This window comes from Schistocerca serialis, chromosome 10, assembly GCF_023864345.2.
Source record: "Schistocerca serialis cubense isolate TAMUIC-IGC-003099 chromosome 10, iqSchSeri2.2, whole genome shotgun sequence".
Lineage (NCBI taxonomy): Eukaryota > Metazoa > Arthropoda > Insecta > Orthoptera > Acrididae > Schistocerca > Schistocerca serialis.
This window is the reverse complement of record NC_064647.1, coordinates 129,016,138-129,037,639: the sequence shown is the minus strand read 5'-3', so window position 1 is coordinate 129,037,639 and position 21,502 is coordinate 129,016,138. Positions and strand designations below refer to the sequence as shown.

The 21,502-nt window shown below is 44.4% G+C and overlaps 1 protein-coding gene and 1 pseudogene across 1 annotated transcript; both read right to left on the bottom strand.

The window, feature by feature from the left end:
- Positions 1-1,019: 1,019 nt before the first annotated feature.
- On the bottom strand, positions 1,020-21,403 carry LOC126425230 (cuticle protein 79-like). Its single transcript, XM_050088186.1, has 4 exons — positions 21,360-21,403; positions 6,770-7,189; positions 4,717-4,812; positions 1,020-1,139 (listed from the first exon to the last, which is right to left on the bottom strand). The coding sequence occupies exons 1-3, from the start codon at positions 21,372-21,374 to the stop codon at positions 4,729-4,731; spliced, it is 519 nt and encodes a 172-aa protein (XP_049944143.1). The 5' UTR covers positions 21,375-21,403; the 3' UTR covers positions 1,020-1,139; positions 4,717-4,728.
- On the bottom strand, positions 6,303-6,419 carry LOC126425577 (5S ribosomal RNA; annotated as a pseudogene).
- Positions 21,404-21,502: the final 99 nt, after the last annotated feature.

Genomic DNA, 21,502 nt, shown 5'->3' with positions numbered 1-21,502 from the left:
ACTATGGATGAATAATACGTGTTATTTTCATGGTTCACTTTTGTACAGTCAGTTCTTTTTTCGTATGTTTCGTGTTATCCTTCAATCCATTCCAACGAAAGTTTTTGATGTCAGTTTACAGTGCTTTCATAATCGTTTTTGAAATGTCAAATGAAGTAAGATTATTATTTTGTAGCAATAAAAATATCAAGTTTTGTTTCTCTTCTGTTCTTCCATCTTTGTACAGGCATTTCGTAAGTAGTGGTTAACCAACAACCCCCAATACCACGAAGACTGATTCCTTAAAGAATCGAACCCCCATGTATAACGCAACTTTGAACTTCTACGTTAGAGACGAGTATAGTCTCCGTAATTTGAGCTCCATTTTAGGAAAAACTAATTTCTCCCTTCCTGAACTATGTGTTCCACAATGATGCCACTTTGCTATGCATTTGCATCCTGTGGATTCTATCTGGAAAGTATGTTGCAAGTTGACTGAGGAGTAAATAAGTGATGAATTGGTACATCATGTCTGATGCTACAATTTTACTGCATAATCGTTGAAAATGTGGTAAGCGATAAATTTTTTCCCCCATTTGTTTTGTATTCCAGTGCTCGAGAGGCAAACTTTGGAAAAGGTTCGAAATTACGTTTAAAAGTTGTTGCAAGTCGTTCTGTGCTCTCATTCTTAAATATGGGATGAGTACAGCCTGGGTAATTTGCACACAGTTAGGATGTCTCACTACATATACGCAGTTTATCGCTTTTATGCTTGAGTTATTGTGATGAGCAGACTATGACATGTTTTCACGTTTTTAACTGCGGTTAATGATTCTATGAAATATCGTAAAACATATTTTTGGTGTCCCTGGAAGCCGTTAAATAGACATATGCAAGTGAGAATGGGTAACCATTTTAGCTGGTTGGCAATAGAGATATGTGTACGGTTACAAATCCAAGGTTCTAAATTAGGACCAAATAAATAAAGCGTCATTTAGATTCACTCAGTATTTATTTTTTTTTTTATTATGTAGATCGACGAAGCAGTACATTTTATGCGTTGATTGTGGGACGTATGAGGTGAAATTACGAAGACTGGCGAGCGTGGATTGATGTCTGTGATGTCGGTTGTTAAGATGAAGGGGCAGTTGAGTTTCCATCTGCAACAAGAAAGAGCATAAGTGAGTTTGTAAATTTAAAAAATACTTTTACAACATTTGGAGGCGAATTACTCAGTCTTCAATCTAAAAGCAGAAGAATATTTTGCAGAGAGGTCAGAATAGAAAAAAAAAACATCTCCTGCCCTTAAGTACGCGTGGTTGCATTTAATCCTCGTTCTGCGTCCGCATGATATCGCACCACGTCTTGCAGGTGCTGTGTTCCATAACAAAGGAAAATCCGGAAGTATCTCCCCAGTTTCACATCATGAGTGCTGTAGATATCAGCGTCAGTGATGCTGGCAAACAACAGAGGCTGAACGAAACTGCAGGGCCTGACCGAAGTCCTACCGCACTCTATACCGAATCAGCGGCTGGGTTAGCCTACGCCTGGAATCGCTTGATTTATCAACCCCGGATAAGGCTTCGGACACCCTGGACATTTGGGACAAATTGTATTATTTTTCCGGAAACGTACGGTCTGTGGACGATAGACTGGCTAATGGCCACAGTGAAGCTTTGTTTTTCTGTGCTGACAACGCTAGTGTGCGATCACCTCATACCGATCAGCAGCTACGACAAAAATTGCCCACGAAAGTAACAAAGGTTTTCTAAAACGCATTACAGAGACGTTCATGTTCAAATGTAGTACTTACTTGTGGTAGCGAATATGAACGTAAACTAAGACATTTACAATACAACTGAATGAGTGGAAGACAGATGACGTTTAAAACATTGTATTGCGTTTTGCAGAACAGACGTATGGAGTGAAAACCACAGTTGCAAAATCGGCTTGCCTGCACGCAGCTGTCACTCTGAACATTGATCCTACTACAGGGTCTTTCCTTTTAATGCCACCACTTCATCTTCTATGTACAGGTTAACAGTAGGGGCGAAAGACTGGCCCTTGTTTATACTATTTATAATGTAAGCACCTCTTGGTCTTTCAGCCTTATTTTTCCCTTTTGATTCACTTACATGCGATATAGTAAACTCCTTTTCGTGTAGCTGAGACCCATCTTCCTGAGAATTTTAAATATATTGCACAATTTTACGTCGCCAGACGCTTGTACTAGATCGACAAAGCGTATGAATGTGTGGTGATTTTTGTTAAGTCTTGCTTCCGTTATGTAACCATCACCTTTCCTAAAGCCGAACTGATAGTCGTTTAACAAATCCCAAATTTTATTTTCCATTATTCTGTCTCCTGTCAGTAACTTCGATGCATGAGAATTTTTCTCTGATTTTGTGATAGCGGGTGGAAATTAAGCCAGAACATGCTGATTTGCTTCGCCAATAGCGTTTAAACGAGGTAATCCTAGTTAAAGTGAGAAAATTTGTCAATTTTACAATCCATGCTTGCCATTATAACCACATAGCCGCACGCAATGTTATACTGGACTAGTCTTCGGTGGAATATTCGTGCACAGTAGGCCCACACCAGTGTGTTGCTTGCTTTTTCTCTGTGTCTAACAGTCTTTTAGCAAGCAAATGACTTATTTTACTACCTGACGTTTGCTACATGGTTGTAACTGCACCACGATATGGATTAAGTCTTTCAGTACTGACTACGCATTTTGCGTCTTTGCGTCCGCACTTCAATATATGACTTGCTGCCAAGGCAAAAATAAAGATTAATGGCTTTCTTGAGCAATGGTTAAAAAAAAATGGCTCTGAGCACTATGGGACTCAACTGCTGAGCTCATTAGTCCCCTAGAACTTAGAACTAGTTAAACTTAACTAACCTAAGGACATCACAAACATCCATGCCCGAGGCAGGATTCGAACCTGCGACCGTAGCGGCCTTGCGGTTCCAGACTGCAGCGCCTTTAACCGCACGGCCACTTCGGCCGGCTCTTGAGCAATGCATACTTGAATGTACTAACCTACATTAAAGACATACTACTTGTAATAAAGTAAATACTGATGTAGCGTTGGTCTGTAGGCTGCCCTCAATCATCAATAGAAGTGTCTGTAGTTATACACCCAACACCTGCATATACTTCACAAGTCATTGTGGAGCGTGGAGTAAGTGGTGGGAAGATTTACCACTGTTGTTTGCTGTTTCATTCACGTACTGAGGAGAGCAAAAAATGACTATCTACATGCTTCTGTGCGTCCCCTAACCTCATTTATCCTATTTTCGTGGTCTCTAAACGAAGTATACAATGGCGCCACCAAAATATTAGTGCAGACTTCTTCGAATACACCTTCTCTACATTTCCCCACCAAAGTTTCGCAAGGTCTTCATTGTTTTTCCTCCAAGGATCAACATTTGAATTCCTTGATCATATCTATCACACTTTTGTGTGGGGTACACCGACCTATGGTGATCATAGCAGTTATGATTGCAACAGGTTTTCTTTTCGTGCCTGCTGTCATATCAGCTTGATATTATGTCTGTATCAATCAGTAGACATCCCAGCCTGAAATACCTCCAACAGCACACTCTGCTGCACTAAATATTTTGGTCCACAAATAAAATGAGTGGAGTGGGGGAGGATGTTATGCATAACTAATGTAGAGTTAAGACTAAGATACACTGTAAATATTCCACAACTAACTACAAGGGAGCACAATCAGAACATATTTATTTTTCAAACAAAGCCGCAAATTCAACTAAATAACTAGGTATAACAATTACGGACAACTTAAATTGGAAGGAACACATAGAAAATGTTGTGGGAGTCTAACCAAAGACTGCGTTTTATTCGCACGACACTTGGAAAATGTAACAGATCTACTAGACTGCCTGCACTACGCTTGTCCGTCCTCTTTTAGAATACTGCTGCGCGGCATGGGATCCTTACCAGATAGGACTGACGGAGTACATCGAAAAGTCCAAAGAAAGGCAGCACGTTTTGTATTATCGCGAAATATGAGACTTTCAAAGGAATGATACAGGATTTGGACTGGACATCATTAAAAGAAAGACGTTTTTCGTTGCGACGGAATCCCCTCACGAAATTCCAATCACCAACTTTCTCCTTCGAATGCGAAAATATTTTGTTGACACTGACCTACATAGGGAGGAACGATCACCACGGTAAAATAAGGGATATCAGTGCTCGTACAGAAAGATACAGATGTTGGCTCTTTCCCCGCGCTATTCGAGATTGGAATAATAGAGAACTGTGAAGGTGGTTCGATGAACCCTCTTCCAGGCACTTAAATGTGATTTTCAAGTATCTACGTAGCTATAGGTGTAGATGTAGTTACTTAACAGACTCTTTCAAAACGGGATTTATTGCAGCACTGTATAAGTGCGTATCCAAAAGACGCAAAAATCAAACAGGTTGACGAATTCGTCTAGCAGTAGCGTAGGTGATCAGTTTGGCAACAGTCTCTTAGTTTTTATGCAGTGCAGCAGCGATTTGCAGCCCAGGACAGTGGCTAGAGTGCGAGAGATGGCGTTGGTTGGGTGGGAAACCTGTGTCGATCAGAAGACACATGCAGACTGAATGAACTATCGAGACACGGATGTTGGACTATTGAGGAGTAGTTGGTGAAGTAGGATGTAATAAGCTGAATGAGCCGTCGTGATGCGAATGTTGGACTGTTGAAGGGCAGTCTCTCTTACCAGAGATGGTGTTCAGTGCAGCAGCGACTTGTAGCCCAGGCCGATGGCTGGGGCTGCGGCGATGGCGGGCACCGCCGTCTTGATCACGGCCGGTGTCTGCAACAAGACGACATGTTATGAGTTCCCTGTGATGAGTTAGCTCGCTTGGATCGGGGGGATACGTTATGGATTGTGACTGGTGTCCAGTTTACAAATAAGGTGTATCCACTGGTCGGGTTACGTTCTGACTAGTCATGAACAACATTCTTGCTCCCGGCTTCAATCACAGACACTTCTTGAATGTACAGAAATCACCTACAATGGTGGTCAAAGACTGCTCATGTAAGTTACTCTCGTTCTGCTAACGGCATAGTAGACGTCAGCAGAAGTGCCGCAATCGGTTCCCTAAATCTGATCAAGAGGATTTTATGAAGGCAGTGTCGTATTTTACACTCGGTGAGAACACCTGTTCATTGGATGGGCTGTAAAGATGATGATGATGATTAGTGTTTTAGGGCGCACAACAACGAGGTTATCAGCGCCCGTTCCCAAAATAAATGTTGACGAGTGCAGCTAAGATATGTTAAACAACGATCAATTCAGAGTCGATCTTTGCGAGAATTGGAAATGTTCAAATTGCAAGATTGGACACAGCACATCAAAACAGCTAGATAAAACTAAAAAGAAAATAGCAGTACAAAACAGGTAAAAATAATTAACGGTCGCTGAGCGACCACTTACAAATAATGCGTGACCAAACCACTTTACAGCACATTAAGATCTCAATCACAATATTTTGGGAAGAAGTCCAGACATCACACAGAAACGTAAAACTCTAGTGACACTCGCCTCATTATTAGTTAAAATAGAAGGCAAGTCTGGTGGGAAACTCAAATATTCCCTCAAACCCGCATATAAAACAGACTCAGTTAAAATATGTCTTATCGACAGCTGTGTCCCACATGTTTGACACGCTAGTGGCTCCTCACGACGTAACAGTAAACCATGTGTCAACGGACAATGTCCTATTCTAAGCCGTGTAAGGGCTACTTCCTCAGCTCGCAACTTATTAGCCCTCACTTCCAGCCACTGAACCTCCCACCAATGCATGACCTTCCGAGTCCCGAATGGAGACTCAGCCACCTGATAAGAATTCCAAACACTAGAGCTGTGTTATGTTTGCGTTACAGATCTACTGGACTTTTGGAGAGCTGACTCGAAAATCTGTCGTCCATTTCTCTTCTACTCATGTGCCGTTGGTGTTTCATTTCATATCCCTCGTTAGTATTGTCCCTACATAACTAGATAATATAATGGGCTCCAGATATTTGGAACAGGTGTTGTTACTGGATAGTATCAGGTGTCATCGAGAGCTCTGGGAGCTAGTAATGTCAAATGTATTAAAAAGCACTCCGTCTTCAGGCCACGAGTGGCCTACCGGGACCATCTGACCGCCGTGTCATCGTCAAAGGAGGATGCGAATAGGAGGGGCGTGGGGTCAGCACACTGCTCTCCCGGCTGTTATGATGGTATTTTTGACCGAAGCCGCTACTGTTCGGTCGAGTAGCTCCTCAATTGGTATCACGATCTGAGTGCACCCCGAAAAATGACAACAGCGCATGGCAGCTGGATGGTCACCCATCCAAGTGCCGGCCACGCCCAACAGCGTTTAACTTCGGTGATCTCACGGGAACCGGTGTATCCACTGCGGCAAGGCCGTTGCCACAAATGTATTAGGACGCTGTAAAATGCTTCTGGATTGTAGACTACGTTATCTAAATGCAGCCAAGAAGATTAGTTTTATTACATTGGCTCTCGTCACAACAGTGTATCTCGTTTGAAATCCTTGTTTGTCCTACTTATTCAGTGAACGTTTCCTTTAACTCCATTGCTTTGTGCACACAGCGACACATGGCCCCATTTGTGCAGCTGGTGACCCATAGGAAGCGGGTAGAAGGAAAAATAATTACCTTACGAGGCATGAAATATTGCCTACTACTGCATCAATAGATGCTCGTGACAGAGACCAAGCAATGTTGGGGAAGTTGACTGAAGACTGAAACTGATTACTCACCTGCTCGTGGATGACCTGGGGCGGTCCCTGGACGAGCTGAGCAGGGGGCTGGATGAGGCGGGTCTGCACGATGGGGGGAGGCTGGATCACCTGCCTCTGCAGCACTGGAGGCGGCTGCACCAGCTGGGTCGGTCCGGGCACCACGCGGGTGCGCACCACGGTGGCTGGAGCGGCGGCGATGCCGATGGCGGGGGCGGCGGCGATGGCGGGGGCGGCGGCGATGGCGGGGGCGGCGAAGCTCAGGCCTCCAAAGCCGCCTCCCAAGCCGCCTCCGTAGCCGCCACCGTAGCCGCCGAAGCCGCCTCCGTAGCCTCCCAGGCCGGCAGAGAAGCCTCCCAGGTAGCCTGGGGCGGCCTTGGCCTTGGCTTCAGGCTCTGGGACGGGCCCGCACTGGGCTGCAGCCACCAGGGCGACCGTCAGCTGCCATCAAGACACCACAGTGTGAACACCTACGTAGCAGGCGTTCATTTGAGAAAATACGAGATTCCTACCCTGGATCGGTACAATAGCAAACTGTTATTGTTCGGACAGGGGTCCATTTTGGCAACTCGTAATCTACAGCTACATCTACGTCCATTCTCTGCAAACCAGTATGAAGTGCATGTCAGAGGGTGTAGATACGAGGGCATCACAACCCTGAGGCTTCTGCACGTGCTGAACAAGGACCCGCACCGCAGTCTCCCACTGCGGCTGTATCTTTCATCAAACCACAACTACGAAGTACTGCCCTCCTGGATCAAAACAAGACTGTGACAGGCACGGAGTTCTTCCTGAATCTAAATTCTTTGAGCATACAAAGTGGATCCATTACCTAACATCACTTTGCTCTTGAGCAATCTTCCTTGATGAATCAGGACAGTATTTTGTAAGCAGTCACCTTTGTATCAGGTACACCGGTATGAAATGAGTGTTAAGATAGCACATTTGTTGTGAACGAGCCTTAATTTTTTTTTGTTTGCTTGGTATGACATCTGTCAAAGATATTTAGTATACATCAAATCATCGAACAAACAACATCATATGTTTTCATCGTGTTAACAATGTCGAATTTTGTACCAGAAAGTGATGGTTTGCGGAAAGCATTAATTTTTTGTTTTCATTTGAAAGAAAGTGCTGCAGAGTCGCATCGAATGCTTGTCGAGGCATATGGTGGTCGTGCTCTATCAGAACCAACATGCAAAAGATGGTTTCAACGGTTCAGAAACAATGATTTTGATGTAACAAATGAAGAACGTGGAAGACCACCAAAAAAGTTCGAAGACGCCGAATTGCTAGCAATATCGGATGAAGATGATACTTTGAGTCAGAAGCAAATGGCAGCAATGCTAAATGTTTCACATCAAACAATTTCTGACCGTTTGAAAGCAATGGGAAAGAGCCAAAAGAGTGGAAAATGGATGCCACATGAATTGAATGAAAGACAGATGGAAAACCGAAGAACCATTTGTCAAATTTTGCTTCAAAGACATGAAAGAAAATCAATTTTGCATTGAATTGTTACTGGCGCTGAAAAATGGATTTATTTTAAGAATCCTAAACGGGAAAAATCATGAGTTAATCCGAGACAACCATCAACATCGACTGCAAAACCAGATCGATTCGGCAAGAAGACAATGCTCTGTGTTTGGTGGGATCAGAAAGGTGTGATGTATCATGAGCTTCTAAATCCCGGTGAAACTGTGAATACTAATCGCTACAGACAACAAATGATCAATTTGAACTATGCATTGATCGAAAAAAGACCAGAATGGGCCAGAATACATGGCAAAGTAATTTTTTTACACGACAATGCACGTGCACACAAAGCAAAACTGGTTCAGGATACAATCAAAACACTTGGCTGGGAGCTGCTACCCCACCCGCCGTATTCACTACACTTGGCCCCTTCCGACTACAATTTGTTTTCATCAATGAGACACGCATTGGTTGAGGAACACTTCGATTCCTACGAAGAAGTCCAAAATTGGGTGTCTGGTTTGCTTCAAGAGACGAACGTTTCTATTGGCGTGGTGTCCACAAACTGCCAGAAAGGTGGTCAAAATGTATAGAAAGCAATGGTCAGTACTTTGAATAAAATGATTTTAATTTTCAGTTCAAAATTAGTGTTTCATTTTCACAAAAACCGCTCATTTCATACCGGTACGCCTGGTACACTATAATTTTTTCCAGGATCTTACCAATGAACCGAAGTACTCCATTTGCTTAACCTACGCCTGAGCCTACATATATTGTTACTCCCAGATATTTGTGTGACATGACTGATTCCAGTTGTGAGTCACTGATATTACAGTCCTAGGATGCAACGTTTTTTGTTTTGTAAAGCACACAGTTTTACATTTGTGGACACTGTGAACATGGCGCTGATATTCGTTCCGTATTTAAACTGTAGTATCGTCCAGAGATCACGTTGCCACACCACACTCGGAAAGGCATATCAATAAGACATACGTTAGCAAGGGCTCGCTGAATCCACGACGACATATTGGAGGCACTCCTGAAGACCACGCCTACCTCTCAGCAGCAGCAGCGCCCTCACGCTGAGGTCAATATAGTGCCGAGGATGCAAGTCTCGATACCTCATCCACAGCAGTGAACGTCCTCATGTGGGACAGTGGCAGCTGTTAGAGTTTCAGATGAACTTGTACTGTTGTAAAAGTTGAACAGTTTATTACTTTGTGCTGCAAGAGATGCTTTCATACTTCATCACAGTTGTAAACTGTGCATTACTCTGTGGCAAAAAAGTGCGTCATAAGTTAAGTAAGTCTTTTAACCGTTTATGTAATAAACTGAACTTATGTTTCATAGGTTCTAGTCAGAGCAATGAAAGAACCCACAGATGCGGCTGGACGAAAATGGTTTCATCTGCTAACAACAGAAATTACACCAATATCTGACTGAATTTTCGTATTGTTATTTTTTAAGATACATATTCGTTACTGATAACGAAATCGTATGCAAAAAGTATAAGATACCATTAATATTGTTAGTCAAATCATGAACGGGATAGGTCACAAGACACTTTCCAGGGCTACTAGTGAAGTTGCTTCTTTCATTCACTGTCCATCCAAGATAACATGTTGCGTCCTCCCTATCAAGACGGGTGGTAACAGAAACACTTAATGCACGATCCTTCTGTGATCTCCAGTGAAATGTGAGGTACTGTGCTGATTTATTGGATGAATCTTTATGAGTCTTCTCTGTTTCTCCACAGCCAAGTCAGACGCTCTGCCTTAAACGCAGAACGTGTACGCCTCTGGTTCACAACGGAATTGTATCACAGTCTGAGATTATCAGAAGCAGACAAGCTATCCAGCCATAAATATGTTTTACTTTAGATTACCTTTTCAGTTTCTTGGAGGCAGTCTTCACGATTTAATCACATTGGTTATTGTTGCAAACAGCACAATGACTCACGTTGTTAGATTCTAGGGTCACATATCAAAGGTCACAATTTTGAACAGCATTGCATGTATGTTTCGTTCAAGCCTCGTTGATGCGTTGACATCTGGTGAAGCATCAGCTGATGTTGAGCACCAGTATGCTTTATGTGTCTGGTTAATGATTCCGGTAATTGTGTCCCGCGAGGTACAATGGGACCTATTTTCGACTTTTACAAATCAAAAAAATCGGCGATCAAGAAATACGTTGGTAGCCAGCTGTGTTGGTGACAACAGAGGCCGACAACATCCTGCTGTGGCGGTGAAGGTGAGAGTCCCACTTCCCACCATCTACGAGGTCACTGGAAACAGAATACCAACTCAGTTGGAGTATTCGAGGTCGCGAACGCACGCCTGGTCGCATTTAGTTTGACCCTGACGTAGGTGGTGAGAGAAGTGGCAGTAAAAGAAGTCTTACTCATTACGAGAGAAGAGGTGGTGGCTTTTAGTTAACGATTATTAGTCTGTAGCCAAAGTATTTCGGCAAACATGTGTGGGGTCAAAGGATGAGACATACTGTTCAAAGTGGTCTATAGAGCAACAATGTCTTCGGAAGGTAATGATGGTGATTTAACATTGGATTCAGCGCACCTCCTTACATTCCGTACTTGTTTACACGATGAACCAAAGCGTCAGGATCAATATTATACAGGCAGTAGAGGATTGTAAGCACGATTTTTTATTTAAGTAAATAGTGGTTGGAAAAAAGCATTTAAGGCAGTAGTACGGAACACTGAGTGACCTAAGCGACTGAAGCGCTAGCGTTTCCTAACAGACAAATGGCTGCCGCATTCCAGTTATTGTCACTAAGTCGATAAACAGTGCTCTGTCAACCGTGGAGAGTCCATCATTACCAAAGTTCGTAATTGGTTGACAAAATAGAGAATTCCTCATTATCGACGTTTGCAGACATACACGGTGTTCCAAAAAAGTGTGTCCCATATTCTCACAGGGGAAAGTACTGCTATAAGCTAAATAAAAGACTTAGCAACATATGCTGGGAAACAAATGCTCCGCTTGACAAAAAAAATGTGAAGCCCCCCATATGGGAAGGAGGAAATAAATTTGAGGAATAAATGATGACTTACTGAAATCCTCAGCTGCCGACAGGAGTTGTAGATATACCTCGATGTGGACAGCTTAAAATATGTGCCCCGACGGGGGCAGACTCTCTATCCATCTGAGCCACCGAGGACACAGATGAATAGCGCGACTGCAGGGACTTATCCCTTGCACTCCTCCCGTGAGACTCACATTCCCAACCCTCCACAATTCTACCTATGTAATGTACCTTATATCAACAACACCTGTCGGCAGCTGAGGTTGTCAATCAATCATCATTTATTCCAGGGAAAATCTGCACGGTCATCTAGAGTATCTGTTCTTTCGAGAACAGTTACTGTCTTCATATATATAGTTAAAAGGCTACCCAGCTATTGACCTTCTTGTGTGCGAATGTGCACAGGTTGCCCAAACTCTTGTGGGAATCGCCAAAGCGTGCGCGAGTAATGAGTGAATTGGCAAATGTCTATAAGGTACATTACATAGGTAGATTTGTGGACAGTTGGGAATGTGAGTCTCACGGGAAGCGTGCAAGGGATAAGTCCCTGCAGTCGCGCTATTCATCTGTGTCCTCGGTGGCTCAGATGGATAGAGAGTCTGCCATGTAAGCAGGAGATCCCGGGTTATAGACCCGGTCGGGGCACACATTTTCAGCTGTCCACATCGAGGTATATCAACAACACCTGTCGGCAGCTGAGGGTTTCAGTTAGTCATCATTTATTCCAGGGAAAAGCTGCACGGTCATCTACAGTATCTGTTCTTTCAAGAACAGTTACTGTCTTCATATATATAAATTTGAGGGGTTGAGAGGGTAGGTGATGCTGTTGCAGCGGTAACAAAATCGAGTCAGATTAAAAAAATGGGTTGTCACATGAGTCCACTTATCAATATGATGTTATGCCCGCTCTGGCGAGGATGCATTCGCTTGAGAAGGCGTTGTACCCTCTCCAGAGTTCCTTCATATCCAGACTCTAGCACCGGGCATGGGAATCTCTGAACTGGTCCCACACATGCTCTACTGGGGACTGATCTAGAGATCTTACTAGTCACGGTAGCACTTCACCATCACGAGGACAGTTCACAGAGACACTTGCCATTTGTGTACCTCTGAGCTGGAAAGTGGCGCCGCAACAACTGTAACATCAGAGGTAACACGTGAGGCCGTCGTGCACATTTCCCTCAGTCACAACGAACCATGCCCTCAAGTCAAACCAAATGGCACCTAAAACCATTATGCAAGATGCAACACTACTATGACTCTCCAAAACACTGGAAGATTGGCACATCTTTCCAGTTCGCTACCACACTCCCAGACTATGCTCATGTGGGGCAGTATAGATCTGCAGCTCGTCAATGAACTCAATGGGCCACCATCCATCAGCAGTCCACACTTTCTGATCACGGCACCATTCCTGATGCAGCCGTTTGAATGGTCTGTAAAGTCCTAATCCGACAGCTGCTGGTCACCGACGATTGGTTGAGTATGAAACAGGATGTTGTATCGAGTCCATTGCTTATTCCCTGGCGCGGATTTGAGGGTTTGTGATGTGCTTTGTGCACGATACGGCGGTACTTTCTTGCCGTGGTCAATCGAATCCTCGACAGCGAGTATGTCTGCCCTCACGTTTACATGCAGTCCAACGTCTGGCCACTCTCACATCCGAAGCTTCCACAGATCTGGATACTGCATGGTTCAACTAGCCGGCCAAATGGAGAACCACAAAACGGCCCCTTTAAAACTCTGACAGATGCTGATTACGATGTCTCACACGAGTGTGTATCATTTCATGCCATTCACAATGATCACGCAATATATAACGTAGCTCATGTACTTCAGACACCCTACCAGGCTTTGGCAGGAAAGCTGAACACGAGTAGCACTAACACACTCTGAAGGCCGTTCTTCCTGTCACAGAAAATTGTAATTGTAATCATTTGCATACCCGCCGATGTTGTGTACATTGACGAAGAAGATACAGTGAATTCTCCTCTGTGTCTTCACTTGTGAGACAGCGAATATATAAAGGGTCTTTTTACTCGACTCGAGGTTAGTAGTCATCTGTTGCAAGTTGTCTTTCTGATGATGTCCATTGCACATTTCTTATTGATTCTGTTTGTCTTTGTGCTAAGTCCTCCGACTATATAGTTGTTGTCTGGCGTAGCACTAACAACCGCCTTACACACAAAGCAATTAGTTCTTTTTATTTTATTTATTTATCATCAGTCTTGTGACAGCTTTCATGGGGCCCGCCACGAATTCCTCTCCTGTGCCATTTTTTCTTCTCAGAGTAACAGGTGCAGTCTACGTCCTCACTTTGCTGAACTTATTCCTGTCTTTCTCCACAATATTTACCCTCTACAGCTTCCTGATGTTTTAATAGCTGCCCTATCATCCTGTCTCTTCTTCTAGTCACTGAATTTGCAGAGAACGTCCTCATTCCTTACCTTACCAGCCCACGTAGTTTTCAACAGTCGTCTGTAGCACCACATCTCAAATTCATCGATTCCCTTCCGTCCTCATTTTCGCGAAGCAACCGCGTTTCACTACCGAACAATGCTGTGCTTCAGATGCACATTCTCAGAAATTTCTTCCTCAAATTAAGGTGTATGCTTGATACTAATAGACTTCTCTTGGCCATAAATGCTCTTTTATGGCTTCCTTGCTCCGTGCGTCATAGATTATTTTACTGCCTAGATAGGGGAGTTCCTTAACTACAACTGCTTCATGATCACCAGTCTTTACGATAAGTTTCTCGCTGTTCTCACTTCTACTGTTCCTTATTACTAGCGTCTTTCTTTCGTTTACTGTCAGTCCATATTCCGTACTCATTACATTGTTCATTCAACAGATTCTGTAGCTGTTCTTCAGTTTGACTGAGGATAGTAACATCATCATGAGTCTTACCACTGATGTTCCTTCATCTTGAATATCAATCGCACACTTGAACCTTTATTTTATTTGCGACATTGCTACTTCGATGTGTATATTGAAAAGTAGAGGCGAAAGAGTACATACATGTCTTACACCCTTTTTTATCCGAGCAATTTGTTCTTGCTCTTCCAGTCTTATCGCTCCCTGTTGGTTCTTAAACATATTGTATGTTGCCAGTATTTCCCTATACCTTACTTCTATTTTTCTCAGCGATGTTAACATTTTGCGTATTTTACCTTGCCGATCGCTTTTTTGAGGTCGACGGATAGTATGAACGCGTCCTGGTTTTTTCTTCATTGTTGGTGCCACCATGAACCGCAGTGTCAGAACAGCTTCTCTTTCCTAAAGCCAAACTGATCGTCATCTAACAGATTCTCAGTTTTCTTCTGTATATTATCCTTTTTCTGAACTTGGATGTACGAACTGTTACGCTGACTCTGTCATAATTCTCCCACGTGTCGGATCTTACTGTCATCAGAACCGCGTGGATGATGTCTGATGGTATATCGCCAGTCTCATACATTGTACATATCATCGCGAATAGACACATTGTTGGCACTTCCCGTCCCATGATTTTAGAAATTCCGATGAAACGTTATCTGTGGTGTCACCGCCAGACACCACACTAGGTGGTAGTTTAAATCGGCCGCGGTCCATTTAGTACATGTCGGACCCGCGTGTCGCCACTGTGTGATCGCAGACCGAGCGCCACCACAAGGCAGGTCTCGAGATACGGACTAGCACTCGCCCCAGTTGTACGACGACTTTGCTAGCGACTACACAGACGAAGCCTTTCTCTCATTTGCCGAGAGACAGAATAGCCTTCAGCTAAGTCCATGGCTACGACCTAGCAAGGCGCCATTAGCCTTTCATAGTTTGATAGTTATCATATGAAATGTCTCATCAAGGATGCTGTATTCACATGAAGGAATAAAAGTTAAGTATTCGAGGAGCTGCATACTTTTCTTATTAGCATTCACTACTTATCCTGTTCCAGAATTCACGCCCGTCTGCGTTAGATAGCGTGCATTTCGGCCTCCTCCATCTACAAGGTGTTGGCACATTTGCCAACACATCATTATCCATCCGTTCTACCTTATTTGATCTTAAGCCGTCCAAAGCTCTTTCATATTCTAACACTGGATCCTCTGTTTCTTCTATGTCGACTCGTGTTTCTTCTTCCATCACGTCATCGGACCCCGTCATAGAGGCCAATTCGAACGTATCGTCTTGGAGTTGTGCTGACACCAGAACGTGGTATGAGATTCCGCGGAGTGGGCACAATGTAAATCAAGATATGAAATACTGGTGTTCCGTGCGGGAGATGGCAGGTACGGTGTTCTACTGTTGTTCAGCCAACGGCATTGATCACAAGGCACGTGTTGCATACGTCTCTTACGGCAGTAGCTAATACACACGGTTAATGTGTGGCGCGTTAGTCGTGAAGGTACAGCAGAGTGGCCTCCCCCTTCACCTGACCGGAATTCCCGCCATCAGCCAAGCCGTCAAACTACGATGGCAGTTCAATAAGTAATGCAACACATTTTTTTCTGAAACAGGGGTTGTTTTATTCAGCATTGAAATACACCAGGTTATTCCCCAATCTTTTAGCTACACAACACTATTTTTCAACGTAATCTCCATTCAATGCTACGGCCTTACGCCACCTTGAAATGTGGGCCTGTATGCCTGCACGGTACCATTCCACTGGTCGATGTCGGAGCCAACGTCGTACTGCATCAATAACTTCTTTATCATCCGCGTAGTACCTCCCACGGATTGCGTCCTTCATTGGGACAAACATATGGAAATCCGACGGTGCGAGATCGGGGCTGTAGGGTGCATGAGGAAGAACAGTCCACTGAAGTTTTGTGAGCTCCTCTCGGGTGCGAAGACTTGTGTGAGGTCTTGCGTTGTCATGAAGAAGGAGAAGTTCGTTCAGATTTTTGTGCCTACGAACACGCTGAAGTCGTTTCTTCAATTTCTGAAGAGTAGCACAATACACTTCAGAGTTGATCGTTTGACCATGGGGAAGGACATCGAACAGAATAACCCCTTCAGCGTCCCAGAAGACTGTAACCATGACTTTACCGGCTGAGGGTATGGCTTTAAACTTTTTCTTGGTAGGGGAGTGGGTGTGGCGCCACTCCATTGATTGCCATTTTGTTTCAGGTTCGAAGTGATGAACCCATGTTTCATCGCCTGTAACAATCTTTGACAAGAAATTGTCACCATCACCCACATGACGAGCAAGCAATTCTCCTTTGCTCTTTATGGTGTTCGGTTAGACAACGAGGGACCCAGCGGGAACAAACCTTTGAATATCCCAACTGGTGAACAATTGTGACAGCACTACCAACAGAGATGTCAAGTTGAGCACTGAGTTGTTTGATGGTGATCCGTCGATCACATCGAACGAGTGTGTTCGCACGCTCCGCCATTGCAGGAGTCACAGCTGTGCACGGCCGGCCCGCACGCGGGAGATCAGACAGTCTTGCTTGACCTTGCGGCGATGATGACACACGCTTTGCCCAAAGACTCACCGTGCTTTTGTCCACTGCCAGATCACCGTAGACATTCTGCAAGCGCCTATGAATATCTGAGATGCCCTGGTTTTCCGCCAAAAGAAACTCGATCACTGCCCATTGTTTGCAACGCACATCCGTTACAGACGCCATTTTAACAGCTCCGTACAGCGCTGCCACCTGTCGGAAGTCAATGAAACTATACGAGACGAAGCGGGAATGTTTGAAAATATTCCACAAGAAATTTCCGGTTTTTTCAACCAAAATTGGCCGAGAAAAAAAAGTATTGCATTACTTATTGAACTGCCCTCGTAGCATCTTGTATCACCCCTGGCTGATTTCTCCTTTTTTGCACTGGAAACATCATAAATAATTGTCGCTTAGAGGCGTCGTATGAGGCGAGGTGGATGTGGAACACGTACAGCGGTTGAGTCTGGCCTCATTCGGGCAGTACGAGAGCCGAGTTACTTCAGTCTACTTCACGGCGGTCGCTCTTAAATAACTGCCAAGCAGGAGCAGAAAAACCGCGTGGGTGAGACCAGTTCGCATGTGAGCTGCTCATGAACGGTAACAACTCCGGTGAGATATCTTAGACCAGATGCGATCGGCTGGCAGCCGGTAAATCGCACCGCATTCTGGGCAGCTGGTCGGATGTCTCAAGAGCTAGGCGATCTGCCTGTTGCAACGAACGGCTGACCAAGGCGAGTGCACGCAGCCTGGAGTCTTGTGTTCGACACCATAGCGCCGGAGAGAGAGATCGCACGTGTCGGGCACACGTATGGCTGGTTGGGGACGCCCTGGCCGCGGCACACAAGGGCGACACGAATTATTAGAAGCTCAGACAAGGTCTAGTTTTGAAAATCATCTAAATGATTTTATTGTTTATCAAAATATTCCCAATTAAAATCAATGCAATTTGGCATTGGGTGAAGCCAGTCCATAAAGCTATGATCCTATTATTCCTCAAACACTTCCCAGATCAGGTATTTACAATGCTCTACTGCTTCATCTGATGAAAAAGTGAATCCAAGAATTTTATCTTTTAATTTTTAGAAATAAAAAAAAAGTCAGGATGTGCTGTATGGTGCGAGGACAAGGCTCTGACTATTATTGCATGAAAATATTCAGTTCCTAGTTTCGTTGTATGCGTTTGACGCATTGTCGTGATGGAAAATGGTATTTTTCCACGATATTTTTCATAATTTTGCGGTAAACAGACATTTGTGTAGCGATCGGCAGTAAAGATAGATCTATCTTCTAACGTTATTGCAGCAATGCGGCACCTTTCAGAAAAAAAACCTAGCCCCCATCTTCTTAACTGCGCTGCGAATCCGTCGGGCTGTTGTATCCTTAGATTTTGTTCGAAAGAGCCTTTAAGCGGACTGACTTTTCTTTTCAACATTATCACCAGTAACGATTTTCCAAACCTAATTTGATGTTGTAATTAACTGCCACTGTCAGTTTGCAGCAGGGCTTCTTAAATATAGTGCTGCAGTCTTATTTTGGAAAACTTTTCATTTTCCAAGATTGAAGGAAGGATACAACTATTACTACTTTCCACAAGTTACATTACCCTTTTTAGATGACACGACATCGGTTATTAAAGCGAGGCGCTTTGTCACAATCATATGACAACTTCAGTTTTTGACTGAGAACTGTAAGCAGGATTGCAACAAAGTGTGTCGCTTTACTATCCTATATTGACACTATTGTGTGATCTGAACATAGACAATTGTTGTGGTCGTTGTTGTGGTCTTCAGTCCAAAGACTCGGTTTGATGGAGCTCTGCATGCTACTGCGTTCTGTGCCTCTTCATCTCCGAGTAACTACTGTAACCCACAGCCTTCTGAATTTGCTTGATGTATTCATCTGTTGGTCCCCTTCTACGATTTTTGCCCCCCACGCTTCCCTCCAGTACTATTGCTGATCCCTTGATGCCTCAGAATGTGTCCTACCAACCGACTCCTTCTTCTAGTCAGACTGTGCCACTAATTTCTATTCTCCCCAATTCTAGTCAGTATCTCCTCATTAGTTAAGTGATCTACACAACTAATCTTGAGCATTCTTCTGTGGCATTTCAAACGCTTCTACTCAATTCTTGTCTAAGCTGTGCCGGCCGGAGAGGCCGAGCGGTTCTAGGCGCTTCGGTCTAGAACCGCGCGACCGCTACGGTAGCAGGTTCGAATCCTGCCTCGGGCATGGATGTGGGTGATGTCCTTAGGTTACTAAGGTTTAAGTAGGTCCACGTTCTAGGGGACTGATGACCTCAGAAGTTAAGTTCCATAGTGCTCAGAGCCGTTTGAACCATTTGAACCAGGCCGGCCGCGGTGGTCTAGCGGTTCTAGGCGCTCAGTCTGGAACCATGCGGCTGCTACGGTCGCACGTTCGAATCCTGCCTCGGGAATGGATGTGTGTGACGTCCTTAGGTTAGTTAGGTTTAAGTAGTTCTAAGTTCTAGGGGACTGATGACCTAAGATGTTAAGTCCCATAGTGCTCAGAGCCATTTGAACCATCAATTCATTTCCTGGGCTTCCATCATTACATAATGATGAGAATTAAACGTCTCGGGGAAAATTAATCATAACATCTATAATCTCTGTACGTGTGTAGTACCTTCCTGCCTTCGTTCACTTGTATGAGTTATGTGTTTTATGTATGCATAGGGTATCGCAGCCGTTGCCACAGTTAATAAAATTCTTCTTGTGGCTGGCCACATCGTCTGTGTGTAAAATTCTTCGACACTTCGGCCATTGCTTTTGCAAAAATACCCAGAGGGTGTCCAAAACGACAGAAAATTTGCGCTTGGACGAAACGGTCATATAACCGGAAGTACTGTATTGATAATTTATTTTAGTACAGCAATCCCTAGGAGTTGTCTCTATCAACGTTGACAGCGTTTCGTAGATCCTAGTTCCCTATTCCAATGGAAAAGTTTCCAATCAAGTGGCCAGTTAGTGATTGGGACGGATCCCGAATTCACTGTCACAGAACTACCGCCAGCCGGAGTGGCCATGTGGTTCTAGGCGCTATAGTATGGAACCGAGCGACCGCTACGGTCGCAGGTTCGAATCCTGCCTCGGACATGGGTGTGTGTGATGTCCTTAGGCTAGTTAGCTTTAAGTAGTTCTAAGTTCTAGGGGACTGATGACCATAGATGTTAAGTCCCATAGTGCTCAGAGCCATTTGAACCATAATGATGAGAAATAAATGTCTCGGGGAAAATTAATCATAACATCTATAATCTCTTGACGTGAGTAGTATCTTCCTGCCTTTGTTCACTTGTAACAGTTACGTGTTCTATGTACTCGTAGGGTATCGCAGTCATTGCGACAGTTAATAAACTTCTTGTCGGTGTGCGGCCACATCGTCCTTGTCTAAAATTGTCCTACGTTTCAGCCATTGCTTTTGCAAAAACCACCCAGAGGAAGGCCGTTGGCAAGTGTCTAATAAGACGGAAATTTTTCACTTGGACGATGCGGTCATATAACCGGAAGAATTGTATTGATAATTTTTTTAGTACAGCAAGCCCAAGGAGTTGTCTCTATTAACGTTGCCATCGTTCTGTAGCAACCTAGTTCCCTATTCCAATGGAAAAGTTCCCAAACGAGTGGCCAGTATGTGACTGGGACGGCTCCTGAATTCACTGTCACAGAACTACCACACCGCTCGCTCGACGCGACATCGTGTCACAAGTGACCTTCCTGAGGACCACCCCGTATGATCCCCACATTATCTTCAATTGTTCCTACAGTCTAAAAGTTTTAATTTATGTCGTGTACATAGTTCCGCGTAGTCAGCGCGTACACAACTTTCCCAATAGAGCGCGCCCCACTAAGCACAACAGCGCAGGCGCAGCGCTCGTCCATCTCCGCACTACGAGATGGCGCTGCCATAGAGACGGACCAAATTCTGCTTCCGCCGATCCGCGTTTTAATATGTAACGCAGCCAATGAGATTGCTGCTAACATAGAACCTTTTCTCCTCGCGGATCACACTCGCGCAGTGATACATGAACGCTCGAGGTATTATAACGAGCGTACAGACCTCCGATTAGTCTGTAAAAGTCTGCATTTGTCTGCAACAGTCTGTACCAGTCTGCATTAGTCTGTGCCACTCTGTACGAGTTCTACATTTGTCTATACCAGTATATAGTCAAGTTTCAGACTGCGCCTAATAAGATTACCATATTCCTGCACATAGCAGTGAAGATAAATGTATAGTCACTTTTGGCAAGTATCAGAGATATATGTGAGGATAAGATGAATGTACCAATACCAAAGGAACTTCAGATTGTCAATTGTAAATAGCATCCAGAACGACCTAACGGCAGAAGATAAACACGCCACGATAAGACCACGCAGGTCGCGGTGGTCTCGCGGTTCTAGGCGCGCAGTCTGGAACCGCGCGACTGCTACGGTCGCAGGTTCGAATCCTGAAGTTCTAGGGGACTGATGACCACAGCTGTTAAGTCCCATAGTGCTCAGAGCCATTTGAACCATTTGATAAGACCACGAGACATATTGCTGACACTCGCCTACTTCGTTAGAGCGACAAGTCAAATAATCTGATGGTGTCTGTACCGAAGGTCTTACGGTACGCACACCACAATATACTGCAGTGGGCCGTATACTCACTATGATGATCTTCATGGTCTCGGAGCTACACTGCTGTGCGAGGACGCGGTGGAACTGTTGCTCCAGCGGCCGGGTGGGCCCCTCTTTATAGCTAGAGAGACGGGGTGGCTCGTGCAGCCAGAGTCCCACCCCGAATTCCCTGA